This window comes from Triticum urartu, chromosome 2 (assembly GCF_003073215.2).
Source record: "Triticum urartu cultivar G1812 chromosome 2, Tu2.1, whole genome shotgun sequence".
NCBI lineage: Eukaryota > Viridiplantae > Streptophyta > Magnoliopsida > Poales > Poaceae > Triticum > Triticum urartu.
Genome location: NC_053023.1, coordinates 473,227,963 through 473,255,256, shown reverse-complemented (window position 1 = coordinate 473,255,256; position 27,294 = coordinate 473,227,963). Strand labels below are relative to the sequence as shown.

The window sequence follows — 27,294 nt, the reverse complement described above, 5'->3', positions numbered from 1 at the left end:
CCATATGACAACACAATAAGTTTCATGAACTTCAAATAAGTTTTGGATGTACTAGAATTTAAAAATCAAGATTCTAAATGTTAGAAATTTGTTGCAAGAGGAGTAAACATGCACCCAGTGAAACACATGTGTTATTGCAATCCATTTAGGTGCACTGTCACGTGTGCATGTAGCTCAAATTTGATTTTTGCACATTATACCCGTAGAAAATCAATCAATTAATGTACTAAAACGTCTTAATGATCTCTGTGATTTTTTCGAAATTAAAACGTCCCTCCTTTGGTAACATATGTTCACCGCGGGATAATTAATTTAACATGCATCGTAGTTGCGGTGGATTCGCGGTGTGTGTGTGGGCGTGTGCGTCTGGGGGTGGCGGGTGGCTCGCAGTACACTATGAGTTGCGAGCCACCGTGTGGGTTGGCCATTTTGTTAGGTGATACGTCCATTTTGCATCATGTTTTCTTACTGTTATTTATAATGTTTTTATCCATAATAATACTTTTTGGAGTAATTCTAATGCCTTTTCTCTCACAATTTGCAAGGAACACACCAAGAGGGAGAATTCCGGCAGCTGGAAATCTGGACCTGAAAAAGCTATGTCAGGCCACCTATTCTGCACAACTCCAAATGAGATGAAACTTCACGGAGATTTTTATGGATTATTTAAGAAATACTGGAGCCAATAAACACCAGAGGGAGGCCACCAGGTAGGCACAACCCACCTGGGCGCGCCAGGCCCCCCAGGCGCGCCCTGGTGGGTTGTGGCCTCCTCGGCCCACCTCCGGTGCCCATCTTCTGGTATAAAAGTCATTTTGACCTAGAAAAAAATAAGGGGAGGACTTATGGGACGAAGCACCGCCACCTCGAGGCAGAACTTGGGCAGGAGCACTTTTGCCCTCCGGCGGAGCGATTCCGTCGGGGGAACTTCCCTCTCGAAGAGGGAAATCGTCGTCGTCATCATCACCAACAACTCTCCCATCTTGGGGAGGGCAATCTCCATCAACATCTTCAACAGCACCATCTCCTCTCAAACCCTAATTCATCTCTTGTGTTCAATCTTGTTACCGGAACTATAGATTGGTGCTTGTGGGTGACTAGTAGTGTTGATTACATCTTGTAGTTGATTACTATATGGTTTATTTGGTGGAAGATTATATATTCAGATCCATTATGCTATTTAATACTCCTATGATCATGAACATGTTTATCATTTGTGAGTAGTTACTTTTGTTCTTGAGGTCACGGGAGAAATCATGTTGCAAGTAATCATGTGAACTTGATATGTGTTCGATATTTTGATAGTATGTATGTTGTTATTCCCTTAGTGGTGTCATGTGAATGTCGACTACATGACACTTCATCATATTTGGGCCTAAGGGAATGCATTGTGGAGTAGCAATTATATGGTGGGTTGCGAGAGTGACAGAAGCTTAAACCCCAATTTATGTGCTATTTCGTAAGGGACCTATTGGATCCAAAAGTTTAATGCTATGGTTAGAATTTATTCTTAATACTTTTCTCGTAGTTGCGGATGCTTGCGGGAGGGTTAATCATAAGTAGGAGGTTTGTTCAAGTAATAACAACACCTAAGCACCGGTCCACCCACATATCAAATTATCAAAGTAGTGAACACAAATCAAACCAACATGATGAAAGTGACTAGATGAAATTCTCGTGTATCGTCAACAACGCTTTGCTTATCATAAGAGATCGTTTTAGGATGTACTTTGCCTCAAAAGGATTGGGCTACCTTGCTGCACTTTTGTTACTACTATTGTTACTTGCTCGTTACAAATTATCTTGCTATCAAACTACTCCGCTACTTACAATTTCAGCACTTGCAGACAATACCTTACCGGAAACTACTTGTCATTTCCTTCTGCTCCTCGTTGGGTTAGACACTCTTACTTATCGAAAAGAGCTACAATTGATCCCCTATACTTGTGGGTCATCATTAGGCAGGCTGGTGCCACATCAGAGTCATGAAATCGTTATTTAAAACATTACACACCCCTTTCATACATACATGTTTTGGCCACATGCGGTCGATGGTTATCCTACACAACACTCGATACTCGCGTGCGACGCTTTCTGTGGGCCCGCGAGGTCGTCGTCCATCATTTTTACGAACAACCGGTAGTGAGGTTAATTTGACCAGCAAAGTAGAATCTTTTTTGTTTGTGTTATGGTGGTATATAGTACGCGTCGAAGAGGTGGGAGGGGACTAGCATATATACTATACGTACGCGTCCGTGAACAAGTACACCTCACTCAGTGTCGGGACTTTTTGGTTTCCGAGGCACGTGCCACATCAAAATTGTGAAATTGGCTATTCAAACATCACACAACACCTCTTTGGGCCACATGCATGCACGCGGTGGTTATTCTAGCTAGGACACTCACGTGTGACGCTTCCATCTGTGGGCGCATGAGGCCATCGTCGATGCATGTATGCATCACTTTGACCTACATCGGGAGAGGTTAATTAATTTCACCATCGATGAGGATTCTTTGGGGTTGTACATATTACGGCGGGAGCATATAGTATGCGGGGAAGAGAGGGGAAGGGGGCCATCATATGTAGTACGCTTCATGAACCTCGCTCTGTGTGGGTGCATGGTTTATGATTTTTGAGGCATGTGGCACATCAAAGTTGTGCATTTTGGGTATTAAACATATATATGTTTGGCCCACATGCAAAGCGGTGGTGGTTGTCCTCTCGCCCCCACTTAAGCGGTTATCAGCGATATCGATGTTTTCCATATGTGGGCCCGCTTGGTCCATCACTACTTTTTACCTGACAACAAGAGAGGTTAATTTGACTTAGGAGGGGATTATTATTTTTGCTTGTAATACGGTATATATATATAGGTCATGCTTTGGGATGGCATGCATGATACAGTTTGAGCACACACACATGCATGTGTACGCATGAATCTCTCCCATCGAGTTGAAGTGGCTAGTACAACGACACGTCATGAACCGATCTCGCTCTGTGTGGGGAGCTAGTGTATGATTTTTGACGCACGCGCCACATCAATGTTGTGAAATGGTATTCAAACATGCATTCACACATCACCTCCATACATATGCATGTAGTGGTTGCCTTTGAATGGTACACACCCTCGTGTGGTTATCGGCGACAAGCCTATATATTTGTGGGCCCGCGTAGACATACATGATCACCTTGACCAACAACAAGATAGGTTACCATGGCGGATTCTTCATTTGGTTAATGTTATCGTCGTATAGGTCATGGTGAGATTCAGACCTTAAGTTTGAGCGCATATACTATGCACGCATGCATGCATGAATCCTCATCATTGGCTTGAAGTGTGGTATAACATACATATGCATCATCAACCTAACCCTCACTGAGTGTGGGGATTTCTAGTTCGGAATCATGGTGCCACATCAAAGTTGTTCCATTGTTACTCAAAAACACACCTCTCCATACATATGTTTGGGCCACACGCATGCAGTCGTTGTCTTTGGGGACTAGCTACTTGCATGATTATTGGCGAGCTAGCCCATCTCCGGGGTCGCATGGACAGCCATCACTTTGACCAACAACAAGAGAGAGGTTGTACGACCAAGGTGGATTATTCTTGGTCTGTTTTACGATCCATCTTGGTGAGACCTCTCTGGCCCGCCGACTGAAAGTGTGTGTGGGGGGGTGCCCTTCATGGCGACACGAGGGGGGCTGCTAGCTACTTCACACTTTGCTAGGTGAACCTCGGTTCGGGGGCATCCATTCATAGTTTAGGATTCCCTTCGTGCCGACACGAGGGAGGGGGGATGCTAGCTACTTCGCACTTTGCTAGGTGAACCTCAGTTGGGGGGCATGCATTCATAGCTTAGAATTCCCTTCATGCTGACACGAGGGAGGGGGCTGCTAGCTACTTCGCACTTTGCTAGGTGAACCTTGGTTTGGGGGGCATGCATTCATAGCTTATGATTCCCTTCGTGCCGACACAAGGGAGGGGGCTGCTAGCTACTTCGCACTTTGCTAGGTGAACCTCGGTTGGGGGGGCATGCATTCATAGCTTAGGATTCCCTTCATGCCGACACGAGGGAGAAGGGGGTTGCTAACTACTTCACTCTTTGCTAGGCGACCTTGGTTGGGGGGAGGGGGCATGCATTCATAGCTTAGGATTCCCTTCATGCCGACACGAGGGGGTGGGGTCAAGCAATATCGTGCACTTTTCGAGATAGGTGCCACATCGAAGTTGCATTTGGTATTTGAAAATCAAACCACCCTTTTCATACATAAATTTGGTCCACATGCAAGTGTGTTTGTGTTCTGACCCTCTCCCCGTCATTTTTCGCCAAATTTATGAACATTAGACAAGTCGGATGATGCAACAGAGATGGTTCACTCAAACTAACCGTGTGCCACGACGGTGCCCTTGTCACGCACACATCCGCACAGTACATTGGGCTCCACGAGGCTCCCCCTCTCAAAAATATCTGCCCGCCTCGAGGGTTTTTCTATTTCATAACACACGGTTGTTATCTCCGGATCGTGTGCGATTTTTCTTGTTCCAAACCCCGCCTGCATCCCTAGAAAATATCTACCCGCCTCGAGGGTTTTTCTGTTTCATAACACATGGTTGTTATCTCTAGACCGTGTGCGGTGTTTCTTGTTCCCAATCCCGCCTGCATCCTTAGAAAATATATGCCCGCCTCGAGGGTTTTTCTGTTTCATAACACACAGTTGTTATCTCCGGACCATGTGCGATGCACTATCATCAAAATTTTCAATAGCCCCAGCATTTAACTCCCGCGTTTGACTCCGGCGTAGTAAAAAATTTAGTACCCCCATCATTTCCTCAAACACCCCCCCTCTCCGCACACACACACACACACCAAAACCTCCTCGGGCGTGTGCGCACACTCACACACCCCCTCCCTCGCTCGAAACCCTAGCAAGGTCCCCGCCGCCGCAAGGCCTCCATTGTCAACATCTGCAGGTTTTCCCATGCAGCTTACCCACCGATCTCCATACCCAGGCCGCCCTGAGTTTCTTAGATGACACTCGCCAAATGCCCCCTTTCCCACAGATCCCCATCCCCACCCCCACTCTAGAGCGTCGCAACCTAAGCCCGGCTACGCTTCCCGTGGAGCTCGAGGAGCAACTGGCCCAAAAGAGGTGTATCGCAGTCTCTTCGCCCGACGTCGCCGAGGAAGCTGATGACCATTACTGGAGGCATGCACTCAAGCAGCGGGCTAGAGTATGCGGGCATGTCTTGGCCGCCGGCTACGACATTGAGGTCATCGACAACGACGACCTGAGGCGGGCTATGTCACAGGTTAAGTGGCCCATCCCCAACATCTCGGGTTCAACCGCCGTCGATCTCATCCATGGCCCCGCCGCTGATCTCCTCTGGCTCGCTGTCAACAATTTGACATCCTGCATCACCATCGAGCCCCTTTTGTAATTTCTGAAGGACACGTTTTGCGACGCTGGCTTGGGATCCATAGATTCCAAGTCAGACCTCATTGACGGCGACCACGAGGAGGGCACCCTCTCTGGCTCTTCCAATGGGAAAGAGCCAATATGCTCTTCCAAGGGGAAAGTGCCCGTCTGCGACATCAGGGAGGGCACCCTACAGTCGTCCTCTTCCAAGGAGAAGGAGCCCATCTGCGGCAACATGGAGCGCATCCAGGGTCCGTGCTCTTCCCACGGGAACGAGCCCATCCGTGACAAGTGAGTAAACCCATGATTTGTTTTGCCGTGCCTCTTCACAAGGGGAAACCGATGATTTGTTTTGTCGAGTCCCTTTTGTAGTGTAGTGAGAATATGTCCAGTTTTAATTGCTATATCTGGTTGTCTGCAGTATCCTTCGTTTATGTTAGTTGTTCACAATGTGATGCTCTATATGTGCAATTATTTACTCGGCGGTACATTTCATCAATCCAGTTTTAAACATATCGATAGGAATGCATATATTTGCTTGTTGTTAAGCCTGTTATAGCTAGCATATGTCTCTTTTAAAGTTTTTTGATTGTTCGGTTGTTTGTAGTTAGCATATGTCCAGTTTCAAATGCTATGTTTGGTTGTTCGTAGTATGCCTTGTTCATTCTAGTGAAGGAAATATGCCCTAGAGGCAATAATAAAGTTTTTATTTATATTTCCTTATATCATTATAAATGTTTATTATTCATGCTAGAATTGTATTAACTGGAAACTTAGTACATGTGTGAATACATAGACAAAATGAGTGTCACTAGTATGCCTCTACTTGACTAGCTCGTTAATCAAAGATGGTTAAGTTTCCTAGCCATGGACAAGAGTTGTCATTTGATGGACGGGATCACATCATTAGAGAATGATGTGATTGACTTGACCCATCCATTAGCTTATCTCTATGATCGTTTAGTTTATTGCTATTGCTTTCTCCATAACTTATACATGTTCCTATGACTATGAGATTATGCAACTCCCGAATACCGGAGGAACACTTAGTGTGCTATCAAACATCACAACGTAACTGGGTGACTATAAAGATGCTCTACAGGTGTCTTCGATGGTGTTTGTTGAGTTGGCATAGATCGAGATTAGGATTTGTCACTCCATGTATTGGAGAGGTATCTCTGGGCCTTCTCGGTAATGCACATCACTATAAGACTTGCAAGCAATGTGACTAATGAGTTAGTTACGGGATGTTGCATTACGGAATGAGTAAAGAGACTTGCCGGTAACGAGATTGAACTAGGTATTGAGATACCGACGATCGAATCTCGGGCAAGTAACATACCGATGACAAAGGGAACAACGTATGTTGTTGTGCGGTTTGACCGATAAAGATCTTTGTAGAATATGTAGGAACCAATATGAGCATCCAGGTTCCGCTATTGGTTATTGACCGGAACTGAGTCTCAGTCATGTCTACATAGTTCTCGAACCCGTAGGGTCCGCACGCTTAACGTTCGATGACGATCGGTATTATGAGTTTATGTGTTTTGATGTACCGAAGGTAGTTCGAAGTCCCAGGTATGATCAGGGACAAGACGAGGAGTATCAAAATAGTCGAGAGATAAAGATCGATATATTGGAAGGCTATGTTTGGAAATCGGAATGGTTCCGGGTGAGTTCGGGCATTTACCGGAGTACCGGGGGGTTACTGGAACGCCCCGGGGAGTGTATGGGCCTTATTGGGCCTTAGTGGGAGAGAGGAGGAGGCGGCCAAGGTGGAGGGTGCCCACCCCCAAGCCCAATCTGAATTGGGTGCCCCCCTTTCCTTCCCTCTCTCTCCCCCTTCCTTCCTCTCCTACTCCAACTAGGGAAGGGGGAATCCTACTCCCATCGGGAGTAGGACTCCCTCCTTGGGCGCGCCATGATAGGGTCGGCCCTCCCCCTCCTCCACTCCTTTATATACGGGGGAGGGGGCACCCCATAGACACACAAGTTGATTGTTTATCCGTGTGCGGTGCCCCCCTCCATAGATTTCCACCTCGGTCATATCATTGTAGGTCTTAGGCAAAGCCTTGCGTCGGTAACTTCATCATCACCATCATCACGCCGTCGTGCTGACGAAACTCTCCCTCGACCTCAGCTGGTTCTAGAGTTCGTGGGACGTCACCGAGCTGAACGTGTGCAGATCACGGAGTTGTCGTATCTTCGGTGCTAGGATCAGTCGGATCGTGAAGACGTACGACTACATCAACCGCGTTGTCATAGCGCTTCCGTTTACGGTCTACGAGGGTACGTGGACAACACTCTCCCCTCTCGTTGCTATGCATCACCTAGATGGATCTTGCGTGTGCGTAGGAATTTTTTTGAAATTACTGCGTTCCCCAACAGTGGCATCTGAGCCAGGTCTATGCGTAGATGTTATATGCACGAGTAGAACACAAAGGAGTTGTGGGAGTGAGTATATACATATTGCTTGTCGTCACTAGTTGATTCTTGATTCAGCGGTATTGTTGGATGAAGCGGCTCAGGCCGACATTACGCGTACGCTTACGCAAGACTGGTTCTACCGACGTGCTTTGCACACAGGTGGCTAGTGGGTGTCTGTTTCTCCAACTTTAGTTGAATCGGTTTCAATGAACAGGGTTCTTTCTGAAGATCAAAAAGCAATCACTATACTACGTTGTGGTTTTGATGCGTAGGTAAGAACGGTTCTTTCTAGAAGCCTGTAGCAGCCACGTAAAACTTGCAACAACAAAGTAGAGGACGTCTAACTTGTTTTTGCAGGGCATGTTGTGATGTGATATGGTCAAGATGTGATTATATAAATTATTGTATGAGATGATCATGTTTTGTAACACAGTTATCGGCAACTGGCAAGAGCCATATGGTTGTCGCTTTATTGTATGAAATGCAATCGCCATGTAATTGCTTTACTTTATCACTAAGCGATAGCGATAGTTGTAGAAGCAATAGTTGGCGAGACGACAACGATGCTTCGATGGAGATCAAGGTGTCAAGCTGGTGACGATGGTGATCATGACGGTGCTTTGGAGATGGAGATCAAAGGCACAAGATGATGATGGTCATATCATATCACTTATATTTTATTGCATGTGATGTTTATCCTTTATGCATCTTATTTTGCTTAGTTCGGCGGTAGCATTATAAGACGATCTCTCACTAAACATCAAGGTACAAGTGTTCTCCCTGAGTATGCACTGTTGCTACAGTTCGTCGTGCCGAGACACGACGTGATGATCGGGTGTGATAAGCTCTACATTCACATACAACGGGTGCAAGCCAGTTTTGTACACGCAGAATACTCGAGTTAAACTTGACGAGCCTAGCATATGCAGATGTGGCCTCGGAACACTGAGACCGAAAGGTCGAGCGTGAATCATATAGTAGATATGATCAACATAGTGATGTTCACCATTGAAAACTACTCCATCTCACGTGATGATCGGACATGGTTTAGTTGATATGGATCACGTGATCACTTAGATGATTAGAGGGATGTCTATCTAAGTGGGAGTTCTTAAGTAATATGATTAATTGAACTTTAATCTATCACGAACTTAGTACCTGATAGTATTTTGCATGTCTATGTTGTTGTAGATAGATGGCCCGTGCTGTTGTTCCGTTGAATTTTAATGCGTTCCTAGAGAAAGCTAAGTTGAAAGATGATGGTAGCAACTACACGGACTGGGTCCGTAACTTGAGGATTATCCTCATTGCTGCACAGAAGAATTACGTCCTGGAAGCACCGCTGGGTGACAAGCCTGCTGCAGATTCTACTGACGACGTTAAGAACGTCTAGTAAAGCAAAGCTAATGACTACTCGATAGTTCAGTGTGCCATGCTTTATGGCTTAGAACCGGGACTTCAACAACATTTTGAACGTCATGGAGCATATGAGATGTTCCAGGAGTTGAAGTTAATATTTCAAGCAAATGCCCAGATTGAGAGATATGAAGTCTCCAATAAGTTCTACAGCTGCAAAATGGAGGAGAATAGTTCTATCAGTGAACATATACTCAGAATGTATGGGTACCACAACCACTTGACTCAGCTGGGAGTTAATCTTCCTAATGATAGTGTCATTGACAGAGTTCTTCAATCAATGCCGCCAAGCTACAAGAGCTTCGTGATGAACTATAATATGCAAGGGATGGATAAGACAATTCCCGAGCTCTTCGCAATGCTAAAGGCTACGGAGGTAGAAATCAAGAAGGAGCATCAAGTGTTGATGGTCAACAAGACCACCAGTTTCAAGAAGAAGGGCAAAGGGAAGAAGGGGAACTTCAAGAAGAATAGCAAGCAAGTTGCTGCTCAAGTGAAGAAGCCCAAGTCTGGACCTAAGCCTGAGACTGAGTGCTTCTACTACAAAGGGACTGGTCACTGGAAGCGGAACTGCCCCAAGTATTGGCAGATAAGAAGGATGGCAAAGTGAAAGGTATATTTAATATACATGTCATTGATGTGTACCTTACTAATGCTCACAGTAGCGCTTGGGTATTTGATACTGGTTCTGTTGCTAATATTTGCAACTCGAAACATGGGCTACGGATTAAGTGAAGATTGGCTAAGGACGAGGTGACGATGCATGTGGGAAATGGTTCCAAAGTCGATGTGATCGCCGTCGGCATGCTACCTCTACATCTACCTTCGGGATTAGTATTATACCTGAATAATTGTTATTTGGTGCCAGCGTTAAGCATGAACATTATATCTGGATCTTGTTTGATGTGAGATGGTTATTCATTTAAATCAGAGAATAATGGTTGTTCTATTTATATGAGTAATATCTTTTATGGTCATGCACCCTTGATGAGTGGCCTATTTTTACTAAATCTCGATAGTAGTGATACACATATTCATAGTATTGAAGCCAAAAGATATAAATTTAATAATGATAGTGCAACTTATTTGTGGCACTGCTGTTTAGGTCATATTAGTATAAAGCGCATGAAGAAACTCCATGCTGATGGACTTTTGGAATAACTTGATTATGAATCACTTGATGCTTGTGAACCATGCCTCATGGGCAAGATGACTAAGACTCCGTTCTCCGGAACAATGGAACGAGCAACAGACTTATTGGAAATAATACATATTGATGTATGCGGTCCAATGAGTGTCGATGCTCGTGGCGGGGATCGTTATTTTTTTACCTTCACTGATGATTTGAGCAGATATGGGTATATCTACTTGATGAAACATAAGTCTGAAACATTTGAAAAGTTCAAAGAATTTCAGAGTGAAGTGGAAAATCATTGTAGCAAGAAAATTAAGTTTCTACGATCTGATCGTGGAGGTGAATATTTGAGTTATGAGTTTGGTCTTCATTTGAAACAATGCGGAATAGTTTTGCAACTCACGCCACCTGGAACACCATAGTGTAATGGTGTGTCCGAACATTGTAACCATACTTTATTAGATATGGTGCGATTTATGATGTCTCTTACTAATTTACCGCTATCGTTTTGGGGTTATGCTTTAGATACGGCTGCATTCATGTTAAATAGGGCACCATCGAAATCCGTTGAGACGACACCTTATGAACTGTGGTTTGGCAAGAAACCCAAGTTGTCGTTTCTTAAAGTTTGGAGCTGCGATGCTTATGTGAAAAAGTTTCAACCTGATAAGCTCGAACCCAAATCGGAGAAATGTGTCTTCATAGGATACCTAAAGGAGATTGTTGGGTACACCTTCTATCACAAATCCGAAGGCAAGATATTCGTTGCTAAGAATGGATCCTTTCTAGAGAAGGAGTTTCTCTCAAAAGAAGTGAGTGGGAGGAAAGTAGAACTTGACGAGGTAATTGTACCTACTCCCTTATTGGAAAGTAGTTCATCACATAAATCAGTTCCAGTGATTCCTACACCAGTAAGTGAGGAAGCCAATGATGATGATCATGAAACTTCTGATCAAGTTACTACCGTACCTTGTAGGTCAACCAAAGTAAGATCCACACCAAAGTGGTGCGGTAATCCTGTTCTGGAAGTCATGTTACTTGACCATGACGAACCTACGAACTATGAGGAAGCGATGATGAGCCCAGATTCCAAAAATGGCTTGAGGCCATGAAATCTGAGATGGGATCCATGTATGAGAACAAAGTGTGGACTTTGGTTGACTTGCCTGATGATCGGCAAGCCATAGAGAATAAATGGATCTTCAATAATAAGACTGACGCTGACGGTAATATTACTGTCTACAAAGCTCGACTTGTTGCGAAAGGGTTTTGACAAGTTCAAGGAGTTGACTACGATGAGACCTTCTCACCCGTAGCGATGCTTAAGTCCGCCCGAATCATGTTAGCAATTGCCGCATTTTATGATTATGAAATTTGGCAAATGGATGTCAAAACTGCATTCCTTAATGGATATCTTAAAGAAGAGTTGTATATGATGCAACCAGAAGGTTTTGTCGATCCAAAAGGTGCAGGCCTCTTGGAGTTGGAATATACATTTTGATAGTGTGATCAAAGCATATGGTTTTATACAGACTTTTGGAGAAGCATGTATTTACAAGAAAGTGAGTGGGAGCTCTATAGCATTTCTAATATTATATGTAGATCACATATTGTTGATCGGAAATGATACTGAATTTCTGATAGCATAAAAGGACCTCGGTGAAGCTACTTATATATTGGGCATCAAGATCTATAGAGATAGATCAAGACGCTTAATTGGACTTTCACAAAGCACATACCTTGATAAAGTTTTGAAGAAGTTCAAAATGGATCAAGCAAAGAAAGGGTTCTTGCCTGTGTTACAAGGTGTGAAGTTGAGTCACACTCAATGCTCGACCACTGCAGAAGATAGAGAGAAAATGAAAGTCATTCCCTATGCTTCAGCCATAGGTTCTATCATGTATGCAATGTTGTGTACCAGACCTGATGTGTGCCTTGCTATTAGTTTAGTAGGGAGGTATCAAAATAATCCAGAAGTGGATCACTGGACAGCGGTCAAGAATATCCTAAAATACCTGAAAAGGACTAAGGATATGTTTGTCGTTTATGGAGGTGACAAAGAGCTCGTCGTAAATGGTTATGTTGATGCAAGCTTTGACACTGATCCGAATGACTCTAAGTCACAAACCGGATACATATTTTTATTGAATGGTGGTGCTGTCAGTTGGTGCAGTTCCAAGCAAAGCATCGTGGCGGGATCTACATGTGAAGCGGAGTACATAGCTGCTTCCGAAGCAGCAAATGAAGGAGTCTGGATGAAGGAGTTCATATCTGATCTAGGTGTCATACCAAGTGCATCGGGTCCAATGAAAATCTTTTGTGACAATACTAGTGCAATTTCCTTGGCAAAGGAATCCGGATTTCACAAGAGAACCAAGCACATCAAAAGACGCTTCAATTCCATCCGTGATCAAGTAAAGGAGGGAGACATAGAGATTTGCAAGATACATACGGATCTGAATGTTGCAGACCCGTTGACTAAGCCTCTCTCACGAGCAAAACATGATCAGCACCAAGACTCCATGGGTGTTAGACTCATTACTATGTAATCTAGATTATTGACTCTAGTGCAAGTGGGAGACTGAAGGAAATATGCCCTAGAGGCAATAATAAAGTTGTTATTTATATTTCCTTATATCATGATAAATGTTTATTATTCATGCTAGAATTGTATTAACCGGAAACTTAGTACATGTGTGAATACATAGACAAAATGAGTGTCACTAGTATGCCTCTACTTGACTAGCTCGTTAATCAAAGATGGTTAAGTTTCCTAGCCATGGACAAGAGTTGTCATTTGATGAACGGGATCACATCATTAGAGAATGATGTGATTGACTTGACCCATCCGTTAGCTTAGCTCTATGATCGTTTAGTCTATTGCTTTCTCCATAACTTATACATGTTCCTATGACTATGAGATTATGCAACTCCCGAATACCGGAGGAACACTTAGTGTGCTATCAAACGTCAGAACGTAATTGGGTGACTATAAAGATGCTCTACAGGTGTCTCCGATGGTGTTTGTTGAGTTGGCATAGATCGAGATTAGGATTTTTCACTCCATGTATCGGAGAGGTATCTCTGGGCCCTCTCGGTAATGCACATCACTATAAGCCTTGCAAGCAATGTGACTAATGAGTTAGTTACGGGATGTTTCATTACGGAACGAGTAAAGAGACTTGCGGTAACGAGATTGAACTAGGTATTGAGATACCGATGATCGAATCTCGGGCAAGTAACATACCGATGACAAAGGGAACAACGTATGTTGTTATGCGGTTTGAGCGATAAAGATCTTCGTAGAATATGTAGGAACCAATATGAGCATCTAGGTTCCGCTATTGGTTATTGACCAGAAGTGAGTCTCGGTCATGTCTACATAGTTCTCGAACCCGTAGGGTCCGCACGCTTAAAGTTCGGTGGCGATCGGTATTATGAGTTTATGTGTTTTGATGTACCGAAGGTAGTTCGGAGTCCAGGATATGATCACGGACATGAAGAGGAGTCTCGAAATGGTCGAGACATAAAGATCGATATATTGGAAGGCTATGTTTGGACATCGGAATGGTTCCGGATGAGTTCGGGCATTTACCGGAGTATCGGGGGGTTACCGGTACCCCCGGGGAGTGCATGGGCCTTATTGGGCCTTAGTGGGAGAGAGGAGGAGGCGGCCAAGGTGGAGGGCGCCCCCCCCAAGCCCAATCCGAATTGGGTGGGGGCCGGCCCCCCTTTCCTTCCCTCTCTCTCCTCCTTCCTTCCTCTCCTACTCCAACTAGGGAAGGGGGAATCCTACTCCCATCGGGAGTAGGACTCCCCCCTTGGGCGCGCCATGAGAGGGCCACTCCCCCTCCCTCCTCCACTCATTTATATACGGGTGAGGGGACACCCCATAGACACACAAGTTGATTGTTTAGCCGTGTGCGGTGCCCCCCTCCACAGATTTCCACCTCGGTCATATCGTTGTAGTGCTTAGGCGAAGCCCTGCATCGGTAACTTCATCATCACCGTCATCACGTCGTCGTGCTGACGAAACTCTCCCTCGACCTTAGTTGGATCTAGAGTTCGTGGGACGTCACCGAGCTGAACGTGTGCAGATCGCGGAGGTGTCGTTTCTTTGGTGCTAGGATCGGTCGGATCGTGAAGACGTACGACTACATCAACCGCTTTGTCATAACACTTCCGCTTGCGGTCTACGAGGGTACGTGGACAACACTCTCCCCTCTCGTTGCTATGCATCACCTAGATGGATCTTGCGTGTGCGTAGAATTTTTTTTGAAATTATTGTGTTCCCCCAACAGTTCTATAATAGTGAACCGTTTGTGATGGGCCGCGCATCGTAATCGTAGCACCACAGAATATCGACTGCGATGGCAATGCGAGCACAAACGAGTAGGAGTATTGTAGGGTCCCTATCCCTGACGGTTTTTGGGTCGTGTGGGAAGGACCCCCTATCACCGTCACTCACTAGACGGCGGTTCCAGATGTCGTCGCGAAAAAGGGTTAAAAACTGTTTGTATAGCACCGACACGTACTAGTGCGATCTACACCGATTGCGCCCCTACTGTGCTTCAGTACACCAACGACACCCTAATCTTAACCCATACATCTTACCAAGACGCTACAACCCTCAAAGATATCCTAGACATGTTTGCCCTTGCTACCAGTCTTACCCTTGCTACCAGTCTTACAATCAACTTTCACAAAACCACATTCATACCCATCAACACGGATACCAACACTAGCCAAAACATTGCCTCCACTTTCGGTTGTGAACTCTCATCCTTCCCACAAATTTATCTCGGACTCCCTCCCACACGTGCCTGCCGTCCTCCACCTTTGAACCGGTCATCCAACGCTTCCTAAAATACCTCTCCGATTGGGTGGCAAAAATCCTTTCCCGCGGTGCCAGACTAACGCTTATCTCATCTACTCTCGACGCCCTCGCCACTCACTAGCTTCATGTCCGTTTTTAGGTTCCCCAAGAAGGTATTGAAAATGTTAGCCGCTATCCGAAGATCCTTCTTCTGGGCTGTCGAAGAATCCTGCTCCGGAACTAAGTGCCTTATCACTTGAAAAAACGTTTGCAACCCAAAACTGCTGGTGGGCTAAGCATCAAAAACCTTCTTCTCCAAAACAACTGCCTCCTCATGAAATTTGCTTTTAAACTTCTCCAAAAACACGACCTACCTTGGATGAACTGGTTCTTCCAACACTACTCTCTTGACTTTGAAAATAAACCCCACAACCCCTCCTACCTTTGGAAAATTATAAACGCACAACTTAGCTGCCTCCGCACAATCTCTTTTGTCCTTACCGACAATGGCACCTCCACCTACTTCTTGCTTGACGCTTGGCTGCTTCCGACTCCACTCGCAGACACCTATCCACACCTATTCTCCCACTCCACCTCACCCTCGGTTCTGATATCACAAGTCATGCAAAATGGTTTACTCGCTACTCTGCGGAACCACCTAACCAATGTTGCTTCTGTAGAGCTTGCGTCTGTTTTGTCTTTATTGTAGGATGTTGCCACTAGCGATGCGCCCGATGACAGGTTCCTCGCCCACGGCTCCTCGTTCTCCTCGAGGTGCACCTACTCACTGCTATCCTCCGACCACGAGATTGATCTCAACACCAGGTATATCTGGAGCTCCATGGCACCTATCAAGGTCAAGATCTTCGGCTGGATTATTCATCATGACAGGCTGAGCACGATGGCGTACTTACATCGCAAGACCATCTCCTCTGTTACGGCATGTCCTTGGTGCGACCTCACTCTAGAGGACGCGACACACCTTGCCATTCATTGCCCCTGTGCGGCCCAGATCTGGTTGGGGCTGCAATTCCCTCACTCCATCGACCTCCTTTGGGAGACTCCAACGCCGGTCAGCCTCGACATCAACATTTGGCGCCATCCTCTGGAAGTTATGGGACTCCAGGAATGCTCGTGTCTTTCACAACGAGCTACGTTCCCCCCTAGATACTCTTCGCAACATCATCCTGGATTTTACAAAATAATAATATAGGAGATTACTTAATAAAGAGGAAACCTCAATATCCACTCAAGTCACCTTCAAGTGTTCGTCTCACATTAATGCAGCTAATACATACTTGCATACATTTATATTTATATACTACGTAGGAGTATTTTTCTGTGATGTGATCCAACAATTTACATTTACATCTCACTTGACTTGCAAGATGCAACTCCCGAACCTCAAGGTACTGAATAAGTCAGGGGAATCATGAGGCCATGCGTGGCACATATAAACGGATTCTCTGTATTTAGCACCCGAGGTAAGAAAGAAAATGAGACGTGCTACAAGTATAGGTGACAACGTGCCATCTCCATCCTCACACGCTAACTATCGCTAAGCGATATCAGCTGGTCGACCACACCAGGATCAGCAAGCGTGCTCGTGTCACCAAGCTCATCCAGCTGCCTGGAGGCAATTTTCCGCAATATTCTTCGCATGATCTTGCCGCTCCGTGTCTTCGGGAGCCCCGGTGCCCAGTGGATCTTGTCAGGTGCTGCAAACGCGCCAATCTGCCACAAAATGACACCATGTATGTCTTTACACTCGTTTCAAAAAATTTGGAGTGTCAAGAAAAACTGTGTTGCACAGACTGAAAAAACCTTTAGAAGAAAAAGTTCCATCCAATCTCAAAAGATTTTAAAAAACTAGTAAAGCATGTTGAAATTGTAGGTTCCATCATTGAAAAAGCACAAGCATTATTTCTTCAGATCAGCAGGGCAAGAAAAATCAGGTACCAACTTCTCCAGAACCAGCGGAGCCATTGTTAGCCGGGTTCATTCCATCACACATGGATCTCTTGCAGTAGCAACCATCACAATAAGAAACTATCGGAAGAAAATACCTGGCTGCGGACCGCCATAATGAGGCTTTTTCGTAGATCATCACTGTAAGGAACACCATCCACCAAAGTTACAAATGCGTAGATTCCCTGACCTTTAACCTGAAACAAGTATTACTGATTAAGACCTCAGTTTGGACGAAGCCATGGTGGGGGTCATGATATGGAGCCAGAAAGACAGGAAAAACAAGTACTGGACCGGACCTCATGGTCAATTCCGACAACAGCGGCCTCGGCACATTTTGGATGTGAAACAAGAGCAGATTCAACCTCTGCTGTACCAATCCGATGCCCACTACAGTTTTATAATATGGGTCAAATATTTGCAGCTTCAAAGCCTTTTAAAGCCATCTAATAATTTCAATTCAAGGAAGCGTGAACCATATAATATAAGTAGCTAAATTACCTGACATTGATAACATCATCCACTCTTCCTGTCAGCCAATGGTAACCATCTTTGTCCCTGACACAAATTTAATTTGTTCAGCTAAGAACATGTAATTCTGGATCACATTTCTATTCCAGACTACTATCAATCCTCTTCAATTATGAAGAAGTTTTGGCCAAAGTTTAAATAAATGTTTGATAAGTTACCTCCTACAACCATCACCAGAGAAATAATAGCCAGAGAATGGTTTGAAGTATGTTGTCTCATATCTGTCCTTATCTCCATACAGAGTGCGGAAAGCTCCAGGCCATGAGTTCTTTATGCAAAGGTATCCACTGCATTCTCCAGTCATTTCCCGTCCTTTTTCGTCAACAATCACTGGCTGTGAATCAGCATGTGCACAGTAATTACAAAGTAAGAGGGGTAATGAAACTTCCATTTTATTGAAGTCATGTATTATGTATACCTGTACACCAAAGAAAGGAAATGTAGCAGATCCTGGTTTCTGAGGCCAAGCGCCAGGTAAAGGTGTAATCTAACAAGAGCAAGCATTACAGTTCGATTCAACAAGTAAGATGAAACTCACTTTGAGAGCTCCGAAATTTCCCACACACAATTTAAAACACAATTACCATAAAACCACCAGTTTCAGTCTGCCACCAAGTGTCTGATATGGGGCATCTCGAATCACCGACAACATTATAGAACCACCTGACATGAACAATAGTGAGTAAGATCTTTTCAACGTATTGAGATTTTCAGACTAAGGAGATAAACACAAACCTCCATGCAGTTGGATTAATTGGCTCACCCACACTTCCTAAAACTCGAAGAGACTTACGAGAGTACCGATCAACATACTGCAAAATATATCATAAAACCAAAAGGGATATATACAAAAGATATATGTGTGGGGCAAAATTAACTAAATTAAAAATTAAATTTTCATAAACGTACAGAGATTATTAGAGATTTCGCTTGGGAGCATATGTTGTTGCACCATTATTTTGCAACATAAAAGAATACTATATGGTAGAAAAAGCTTCCCGGTAGATAAAAAATCATTTTATGAGGAAAAGAAGTGCTGCCTCACTGCACCACTTAACTGATGACGAGACTAAATGTTCAAATGAGCACACAAGAAAAAAAATAACAGCATACCACGGAACCATCACGCATGAGTGAACGGATAAGTGTTGGTGCAGTATAAAATATTGTCACTCCGTATTTGTCAACGATGTCCCAACACCGACCAGGATCAGGGTAGTTTGGAGCCTACAAGTTCCATTGAAGAAATAAGTTACAACCATAGTCCAATCTAAATAAGCCTCAAAAGCAAAGGGTGACCCTTAGATCATGACTATATAACATATGAACTAGTTTTCCTCTGAAATTACCCCTTCATAAACGAGAACTGTGGCTCCATTCAGGAGAGGACCATAAGTCACATAACTATGTCCAGTAATCCAGCCACAGTCTGCAGTGCACCTGATGTAAGTGAAACAGGGAAACTACAGTAAGAAAACTCAGCTTCCATAATACCGCGACCAAATTTATGCCCCCTGAAGACCCCAAATTTTTACACCTTACCAGTATATGTCTGTTGGCTTGTAATCAAATGCATGTTTAAATGTTGTTGCGGCATATACCATATAGCCCCCCGTTGTATGCAATACACCCTGCACACTTCACAGTATCTTTATTTTATATCCAAGGGATATACAATAGTCTACGGGGTTAAGGGTACCTTTGGTTTTCCTGTGCTGCCACTAGTGTACAGAAGAAACAATGGATCCTCTGCATCAACCCATTCCACATCACATCTAGTTGGGAAATTGGGCACAACATCCTGGGGGCACATCATCTCGTATTGAGAAATAACTCGCATACTTGTAATATAGAATACAAAACAAAAAGGTTGAAAGGAGATCTCCCGGTTGATAAAGAAGTTTCCGGAATGTTCTGTGCTTAAAAATCAGATACATAGAAATTGTTGAACTTGTTTAATTTGGATATACCTGCCACCAGACATCTCTTCCAGCTATCCATTGTGTGTCCTCTTTCTTCATGGCCAACTGATTTTCATATGTCAAACAAATGCCTGCTCAGCAAAAGAAACTCTGTACATGAGAAAACTTCAGACTTTGGATTAGATTTCTCTAAACCAATTCTGTGCATATGATCATTGAATACAATTTTTCCCAGAAGAAGTAGCATCCATGATCAAGAGTATACTGACACTTCAGAGTTCAGACATTGCATAAGGCATCAATGAAGAACAGCAAGACTTAATGTCTTAATATACCCCAAGAGGCTAAGCCGGAAAGATGTGAAAAAGTGGCCACCACCAAAGTATCGAGGGATACAGGTGAGTGTTTTTGCTCTGCGCCTGGGCACGCGCACATCTGGTAATTTCACTTTATTTTTCAGTTACACTTCTGAGTTTGGAAAAAGGAAATCTAATTTTTGGATTGCAAATGTATAATGTGGGATGTTGGGCAAAATAAATGACTCTTTGTGTGCCGCAGAGAGTTTTAGGGACTAAAACAGGAACTATAATGTACACAATTGCGTGTTTTTATTGTAGGAAAGAAATGGACACATTTTTGTACCAAAATTTGCAGGTATACACTACATTCAACATGCACATGTACGAGATCTTTTTGTATTTTCAAAAAAATGGAATTCAAATTGCACCTATGTACACTGTTGCAATTTTCGGATACAAATGCGGTATCACGATAAATATTTGTATGTATAGTGTGGACATATGTAGGTGAGAATAATACAAAAATAACATTTATCAGGAAGGTAGCAAGTTAGACTGCCTGGAAAGCTTAAAATAGCTAGTGCTCATGGAAGTCGTATTATGGATCTTACCTACTGTGACACCATTTTTTGCACTTTCAACAAGAGACGCATCTACTATATCTTTGAGAGGGATGAGTTTCTGCCCCCTTTTGACAGCATTGCATGTAATCACAACCTTAGGCTTGCAGTCAGTGATCCTTTGGGCTATTGCATCGGCGGAGAAACCAGCAAACACCACCTGAATAATAATTCAGCCTCATAACATGGTAACATGTATAGGGTAAATCAGACTAACTGGAAGTGCAGACTGGGGTAAAACTTACAGAGTGCACAGCACCAATGCGAGCGCATGCAAGCATTGCAATAGGCAGCTCCATGAGCATCGGCAAGTAGATCACCACAGCATCACCTTTTTCAACTCCGACACTCTTCAAATAATTGGCCAGCTGCAACAAAGCACCCCAAAATAATTAAACCATGTCTGCATACATCAGGACATGTTACATGCAGTTGTTTCATCATAACAGCATATTTACCTGGCAAACCTTATCCAAGAGCTCTGAGTATGTGAGCTTCCCATCCTGATCAGGCTCATTCCCCTCCCAATACATGGCAATCTTCGCACCGTCCCCGGCCTCCACGTAGCGGTCCACGGCATTGTGGCATATGTTAGTTTTGCCCCCTTTAAACCACTGCCAAAACACCAACAACGTTCATCGACACTCTGTCCTCCCATCACAAACAAGCTAGCACCGAAATCGGACACGCTTAGGCACGTGCTTACTTCGATCTTGATCGGCCCCTTTGTGACATCAAGGTTCTCATTACAGACTTCCTCAGGGCTCCACTTCTGCTTCCAGTAGAATGTTTCAGCGATCTCTGACCAGAACCCGGCAGGATCGTCAATCGACCGCTGATACATCTCCAGGTACTGGTTGGCAGTCATTGAGAAAAACAGCAAGATCAGTCATCAGTCATCATATCCACCAGAAATCAACACAATCAGGGAATGTTCAACTCGGCGGTCAGTAGTCAGTAGTAAATTCACTGACCCTAGGAAAATGGGAATTAACCCGCGCTCCCAATTCACCAACCCTAACAACTTCAGTACTTGTCTACTTATGTCCAGTCAGTCCCTATCTGCCTTATCTGACCCCGTGAGTGGGTAGCGATGGATCACAACTAGCCGCATACTATGCACCTCGAAACGGAAGGACAAAACGTACGACACCCGTCTGGGGCCGAATCAACATAATCGAAATGGGAAGTGGAGAAAAAAGGGAGACCTGCTGCGGAGAGGAGACAAGGGCCTGCGCGGCGAAGTCGGCGCTGGGGTGGACGAGGCCGTGGTCGTCGGAGGCCGGCAGCGGCTCGCCCAGCACGGTCGCCGCGCACGGCGCCGCGTGACGCGGCCTGGCGGCGGCCACCGCCAGGCGATCGCTCGCGCCCATGGCCGACCTCCACCGGAGCGGCGATCGAGACGAGGACGGGGCTGGCGCGGGAGCCTGGAGCGGGATCGCGGGGTGGGCGCGTGCGGAGCTGCAGCAGCAGCGGGCTGTGGTGGCGTATATATACTGGGCCATTGACGGCCTCGGGGCCTGACGGCCACGGCTCACCACACCTCCTTAACTCCTCGGCCACCGTGGGCCGAAACTATTTCTGACTTTTGGGGCGCCTTCTGGTGGAGGAGCTAAATCAGCAGGCAGGCGGGCGGAGCGGACGGAAGGTGGAACCGTCGATGCCTCTTCTGTCTAGTCTGGTTGGTGAGCCTTTTTCTGGTGGCACGGAGTTGTAGAGTGCTCTTGCTGCTACTCTACAGCTACTACTACTGTCTATGGATTCGTCGGCGGTGGCTACCGGAACGGGAGGGGGAGAGGGATGCTCTGCGTGGCAGCGTGGGGGTCGAGAAGCCAGGTGTCTGTGAGGGAGAATCGACACTCTTTTTGTTCTGTCTCTCGGGGTCGGGGTCCACCATTGGAACAGAACAGAACATACGGACGGACGGCTCACCGCTCTGCCTGGTTTGCATCGCCGTTCGCAAATCGTCCGGTGGTTTCGAGTAGTTTTTGCGGAAAGAACAATTTAAAACGAATTGCAATGTACTTCCTCTATTCTAAAATAAGTGATTCAACTTTGTACATCACTTGTTCTGAGACGGAAGGAGCATTATTTTGTAACTTAAATTCACAATCACTCATCAATTTCTCAATTTTTTTGAAACATAGTATAGTCGCATATGCTCACATACACATATACAGTCATCACTATAAACGCACGCATCCACGCACACAATATTTTTAGATTGATAACATCATCACAAACGTCTCATAGTCGACGAGAATATCTCCTTCCACTGAATGAATATTTTTAAAAAAATTGAAACAAATTTAAAAAATGCGAGCACCAATGTCAAGTTTAGACTTGAGTCTGACTGGTTCCACCACCTAGATCCAATCCATCTAAGCCATGCTTCTTTTTTACCCGGGGAAACACTCACCTTTTTTCCGATTTGTAAGGTCCACATATATCCTTAGATCGGCAGTTTGACTAATTTTTTTCGAAAAGGGGTATCCCCGACCTCTGCATCAGAACGATGCATATGGCCACCTTTATTACCAAGCAAAATAGTTCGACGGTAGTCTTAAAGTCTTAACAAAATACAAAACATGCTCACAAAGAGCAAAAGAACAAAAATAAAATCACAATCGGCTAGCAAAATAAAGATAGGAAAACTAATTGTCTATCCTATTACATGATCGTCATCCAAACCGGTTGAAAATATCCCGTGCTACCATCTCCCGTTGGATAGATCCAGTAACCAAACGCTCCTGGCCTCCATCGGAGTGAGTAGCGACCACATACGGATCAACGCAGTGGCTCGAAAGATAACCTGCAAAAAATGAGTATTTGTTATTCTGTTAAAGACCAGATCATTTCTGCAATTTCAGATAGCCCATAGTAAGGCACACACTCCTACGCGAATGTGTCTCGCTGTTTGGAACTCAACCCCATCAAGCCACGTCACAAAATAACATGTTGATATTATTAGGAGGAGTAATATTAAAGGCTATGCGCACCGACTACCAAAGAATTTTTGCCAAGGGGCAATCAAGAAAGAGGTGTTTGATGGATTCATCCCGATCACAAAAGCTACATCTAGTGGATTCATTCCAGTTGCATTTTATCGAGTTATCCTTAGTTAAAATGGCTTGTTTGTGAACAAACCACATAAACAGTTTAACTCTCAAGGGAACTTTGACATGCCACACATGTTTCGAATTAGGAATAGAGCTAGAATTAATAACATCCAAAAACATGGATTTAACTATAAACTCTCCATTCCTAATTAGCTTCCAACACAACTGATCGGGTCATTGAGTTAGTTGAACATCCATCAATCTTCTCACAAGACGGAGCCAGGCTTCCCAACGGTTTCCGGCTAGCGCTCTCCTGAAGTGAATATTAAGAGGCGTGGACTAACATACTGTCTCAACGGTTGCATCTCTCCGTTGAACATGCTATAGAAAGAAGGATATTGAACCGCGAGGGGCGTATCCCCTAGCCATGTATCCTCCCGGAATCTCGTAGAAGTACCGTTTCCAATAACAAACTTCGTCCGATTAAAAAAGAATTTGACTCATCTAATATGAGTTATATATCATAGAAAATATATCATTAAAAACTTCAAATGTTATGTTTTATAATGTTATAATTTTTAAGATATACAACTTATATTGTATTAATATAAAATAGATGATCTAAAGATATGTGTGGGATCTATAAATTGAAAAGACGAAAATACTTGCTAGTCATAACAGAGGGTATAGGGCATGGACTGATAAATTTGGTACCGTACCTTGGCGGTTGTTGCACTTGGGACATATCACAGGCGTGTTCGCAGACATTTGCGATGTCCGTATTGAGGCATTTCGATCGAGACTTTTTTTATGCAATGACTTGCAGTGGTATAGACACATTCACGTTCAGTGATTCTTGCCGGAACACGTTTTCTTCTTCTTCTTCCGGAAACACTTTGTTGTGAGGTACATCTCCTTCCATAGTACAACCCAACTAATATCTCAGATTGATCTAAGCTCAACTTTTGGTCCAGAGCGTCTATACATCAGTTCTGTTGAGGCCTTGGGGCTATTTATCACTTACTAGGGCTATTTCTCGTCTATTGCGAGACCTATCGTCGCCTCATCACTGGTGGTGTGGGCACCCTCGCTTTAGTGGACCAGCCCATCTAGCAGTTTTGGGAAGGTTTTATAGATTAGTATGGACATGTTTTAGACCTTTCCATGCCTTTTTTTGGTTTCATCTTTTTATATTTCTTTTATCAGGTTTATTTCAGCTTTCTTCGGTTTATTTCTTTGTTTTTGTTTTAATTTTTTATTTTTAAAATACTATCTTGACCTTTTGTTTCAATACATGTTTACATTTTTCATATAGATGTAACTTTTTTTGATACACATTGAACATTTCTCAAATACATTGAACATTTTTTTAATGATAAGAAACATTTTTCTAACCAATTTGGCGTTTTTAAATTGTATAAACATGTTTTAAAACTGTCATAGCCATATCCTTAAAATATATGAATATTTACTTAAATGTCACAGACATTTTTTCTTGGTTTTTTTTACCAGTTTTGTCATCAGTTGTGTCGCACAACTCAAGTTTGACACTAAAAGTTTCAGCTACTAAAAAAATGTCATCCTTCTACTGAGCGTGTGTGCTGAAAAATGCAACTCGGTAGCATTACCATCCGATCAAAGGCCATTGATCAGGATGAAGTGACCAAAATACCCATAGACTTCACTTGTCATCGTTTCCTCTACAACTTAATGTAATTTGCGGATCCAACTTTTCAGCATGCAGGGAATGAACTTAGAAGCAAAAATAGCTTCCCACATGGGTGATCGAATCCCTGTGTGTCCTTATTTTTTCTTCTAATTTAATTCTTTGTGTGCTGACAACTAAGATGGTGTTTGGTTCTCTAGTCCTAGGACTTTTTCTAGTCCCAAATAAAAAGTCCCTAGTCCCTAAAAAGTCCCTCTCTGTTTGTTTCCAGAGACTAAAAAGTCCCTAGTCCCTTCATAGAGGTTATTAAATGACTATGTTGCCCCTAGTATATAGAAAAATAACAATCAAACAACATCATGGGGTGGCGGTCCAATGGGTGCATGGAGGGGCATTGTTGAAAAAGTCTCAAAAAGTCCCAAAAAGACTCTCCTTGAGAGTCTTCTTCATTTAGTCCCAAATGTCTAGTTTAGTCCCTAAAAAGTCTCACCCGTTTGGTAAAAAAGTCTCTAAGAGGGACTTTTTCTAGTCCCTACACAAAAAAGTCCCTGGAAACAAACACCCCCTAAGACCAATAGGTTATAGGAAGCCCGGGCAGGGTCTAGGGTTATTTTGGTCAGTTTACCCCAATGAATGCCTTTGTCCGAACGGTAGCAGTGCCAAGTGGCCTTTTCTTAGCACACATGTAATGGAAGGATGACATGTTTGAGTAGTCGAAAGTTCTAGTGACAAAATAGAGTAGCATGACACAATTAGTAACAAAATTGTTAAAATCGCTTCTTGAATGCTGCAAAACATTTAAAAGAAATCATGCGAACATTTTTTACATTGTATAAACATTTCTTGAAATGTTACTGGCATGTTTTGAAATGCATGAACTTTTTTAGAATAATACCAAACATTTTTAAAATTACGAGACCATTTTGTAAGTTTTTTTAAAAAAATTATGAAATAATATCACAAACAATGTTTTGAACATGCGAACATCTTATAAATATCAAGAATTCTTTTTGAATGCCGTCACATTTTTTACAAGTTGCACAAACATTTATTTTCACATTGGATGAAAGTTTTAAGAATGTGTTATGAACGCTTTTACAAATTCAAGTAAATTAATTTTGAAATATGTATTTTTCCTGAAAAACAAACAAAAGTAAGAAAAGAAGGAAAAAACAGAAGAAACAAAATGAACGAACGAATTAACGCTCGTAGTAACTAACAGGCTGACCCACTAAAAAGAGAAGAGGAGAGATCCCGTAGAAATAAGTTCGCCTTAAAACTCTCCCCTAGGGCGCACCTAGGGTTCCTGATATCCCCGGCGGCTCACTGCTAGGGTTCCAGATCTACCCGGATACATCGCATAATCTCACGTCCGATCTCCCCCTAAGGAGTTCCCACGTGATTCCCCCGGTGTGTGGCTACTGCCAGAACGGAGTGCATGGCTGGATTAGCAAGGGAGAGGGAGGGATCAGAGACTGCGGAGCCGAGGCCGTCGGCAACAGGCGGACCGGCAAGCAGTGGAGATGGATCGAGGGGCCGAGGGTATGATGCAGTCCTGGAGGACAGATTTGAAGTTCTGAACCTCCATGGCGAGGAAGAGGAGGAACTAGATCTCTCTGGTGAGATCGATGGGCTGATAGCTGAGACGAGATGGATAGCAATTTTTAAGGTTCATACTCAGAAGCCGTTTAGCCATGTCTCACTCTTCAAGTCTATGCGAAACGCATGGGCGGCGGCGCAGGGTGTAACCTTTAAACCTAAGGGAGAAAATCTGTTCCTCGCACAATTCTTGTGCTTGGGAGATTGGAACCGTGTCATGAACGGGGGTCCTTGGTTATTTTGTAACTCAGCTGTGGTTCTGGAGGAATACGATGGTTTGACCAATGTCCAAGAGTATAAGCTTGACCGTATTCCAGTATGGGCAAGAATCACCGGGATTCCGGAGGGGCTTATGAAGAAGACAGAGATAGCAGAGAAGATAGCAAAAAAGGTTGGGGTTCCACCAGTTAAAGT

At 43.9% G+C, this 27,294-nt stretch overlaps 1 protein-coding gene across 1 annotated transcript; it reads right to left on the bottom strand.

Moving 5' to 3' along the window:
- Positions 1 to 16,460: 16,460 nt before the first annotated feature.
- LOC125537987 (acetyl-coenzyme A synthetase, chloroplastic/glyoxysomal-like) lies at positions 16,461 to 22,409 on the bottom strand. Its single transcript, XM_048701301.1, has 18 exons — positions 21,765 to 22,409; positions 21,263 to 21,409; positions 21,015 to 21,170; positions 20,802 to 20,924; positions 20,548 to 20,716; positions 19,686 to 19,768; positions 19,415 to 19,516; positions 19,258 to 19,346; positions 19,065 to 19,155; positions 18,829 to 18,942; positions 18,451 to 18,527; positions 18,300 to 18,378; positions 18,134 to 18,202; positions 17,874 to 18,049; positions 17,686 to 17,742; positions 17,484 to 17,574; positions 17,283 to 17,381; positions 16,461 to 16,950 (listed from the first exon to the last, which is right to left on the bottom strand). The coding sequence occupies exons 1-18, from the start codon at positions 22,059 to 22,061 to the stop codon at positions 16,765 to 16,767; spliced, it is 2,205 nt and encodes a 734-aa protein (XP_048557258.1). The 5' UTR covers positions 22,062 to 22,409; the 3' UTR covers positions 16,461 to 16,764.
- Between the last annotated feature and the right edge of the window lie 4,885 nt (positions 22,410 to 27,294).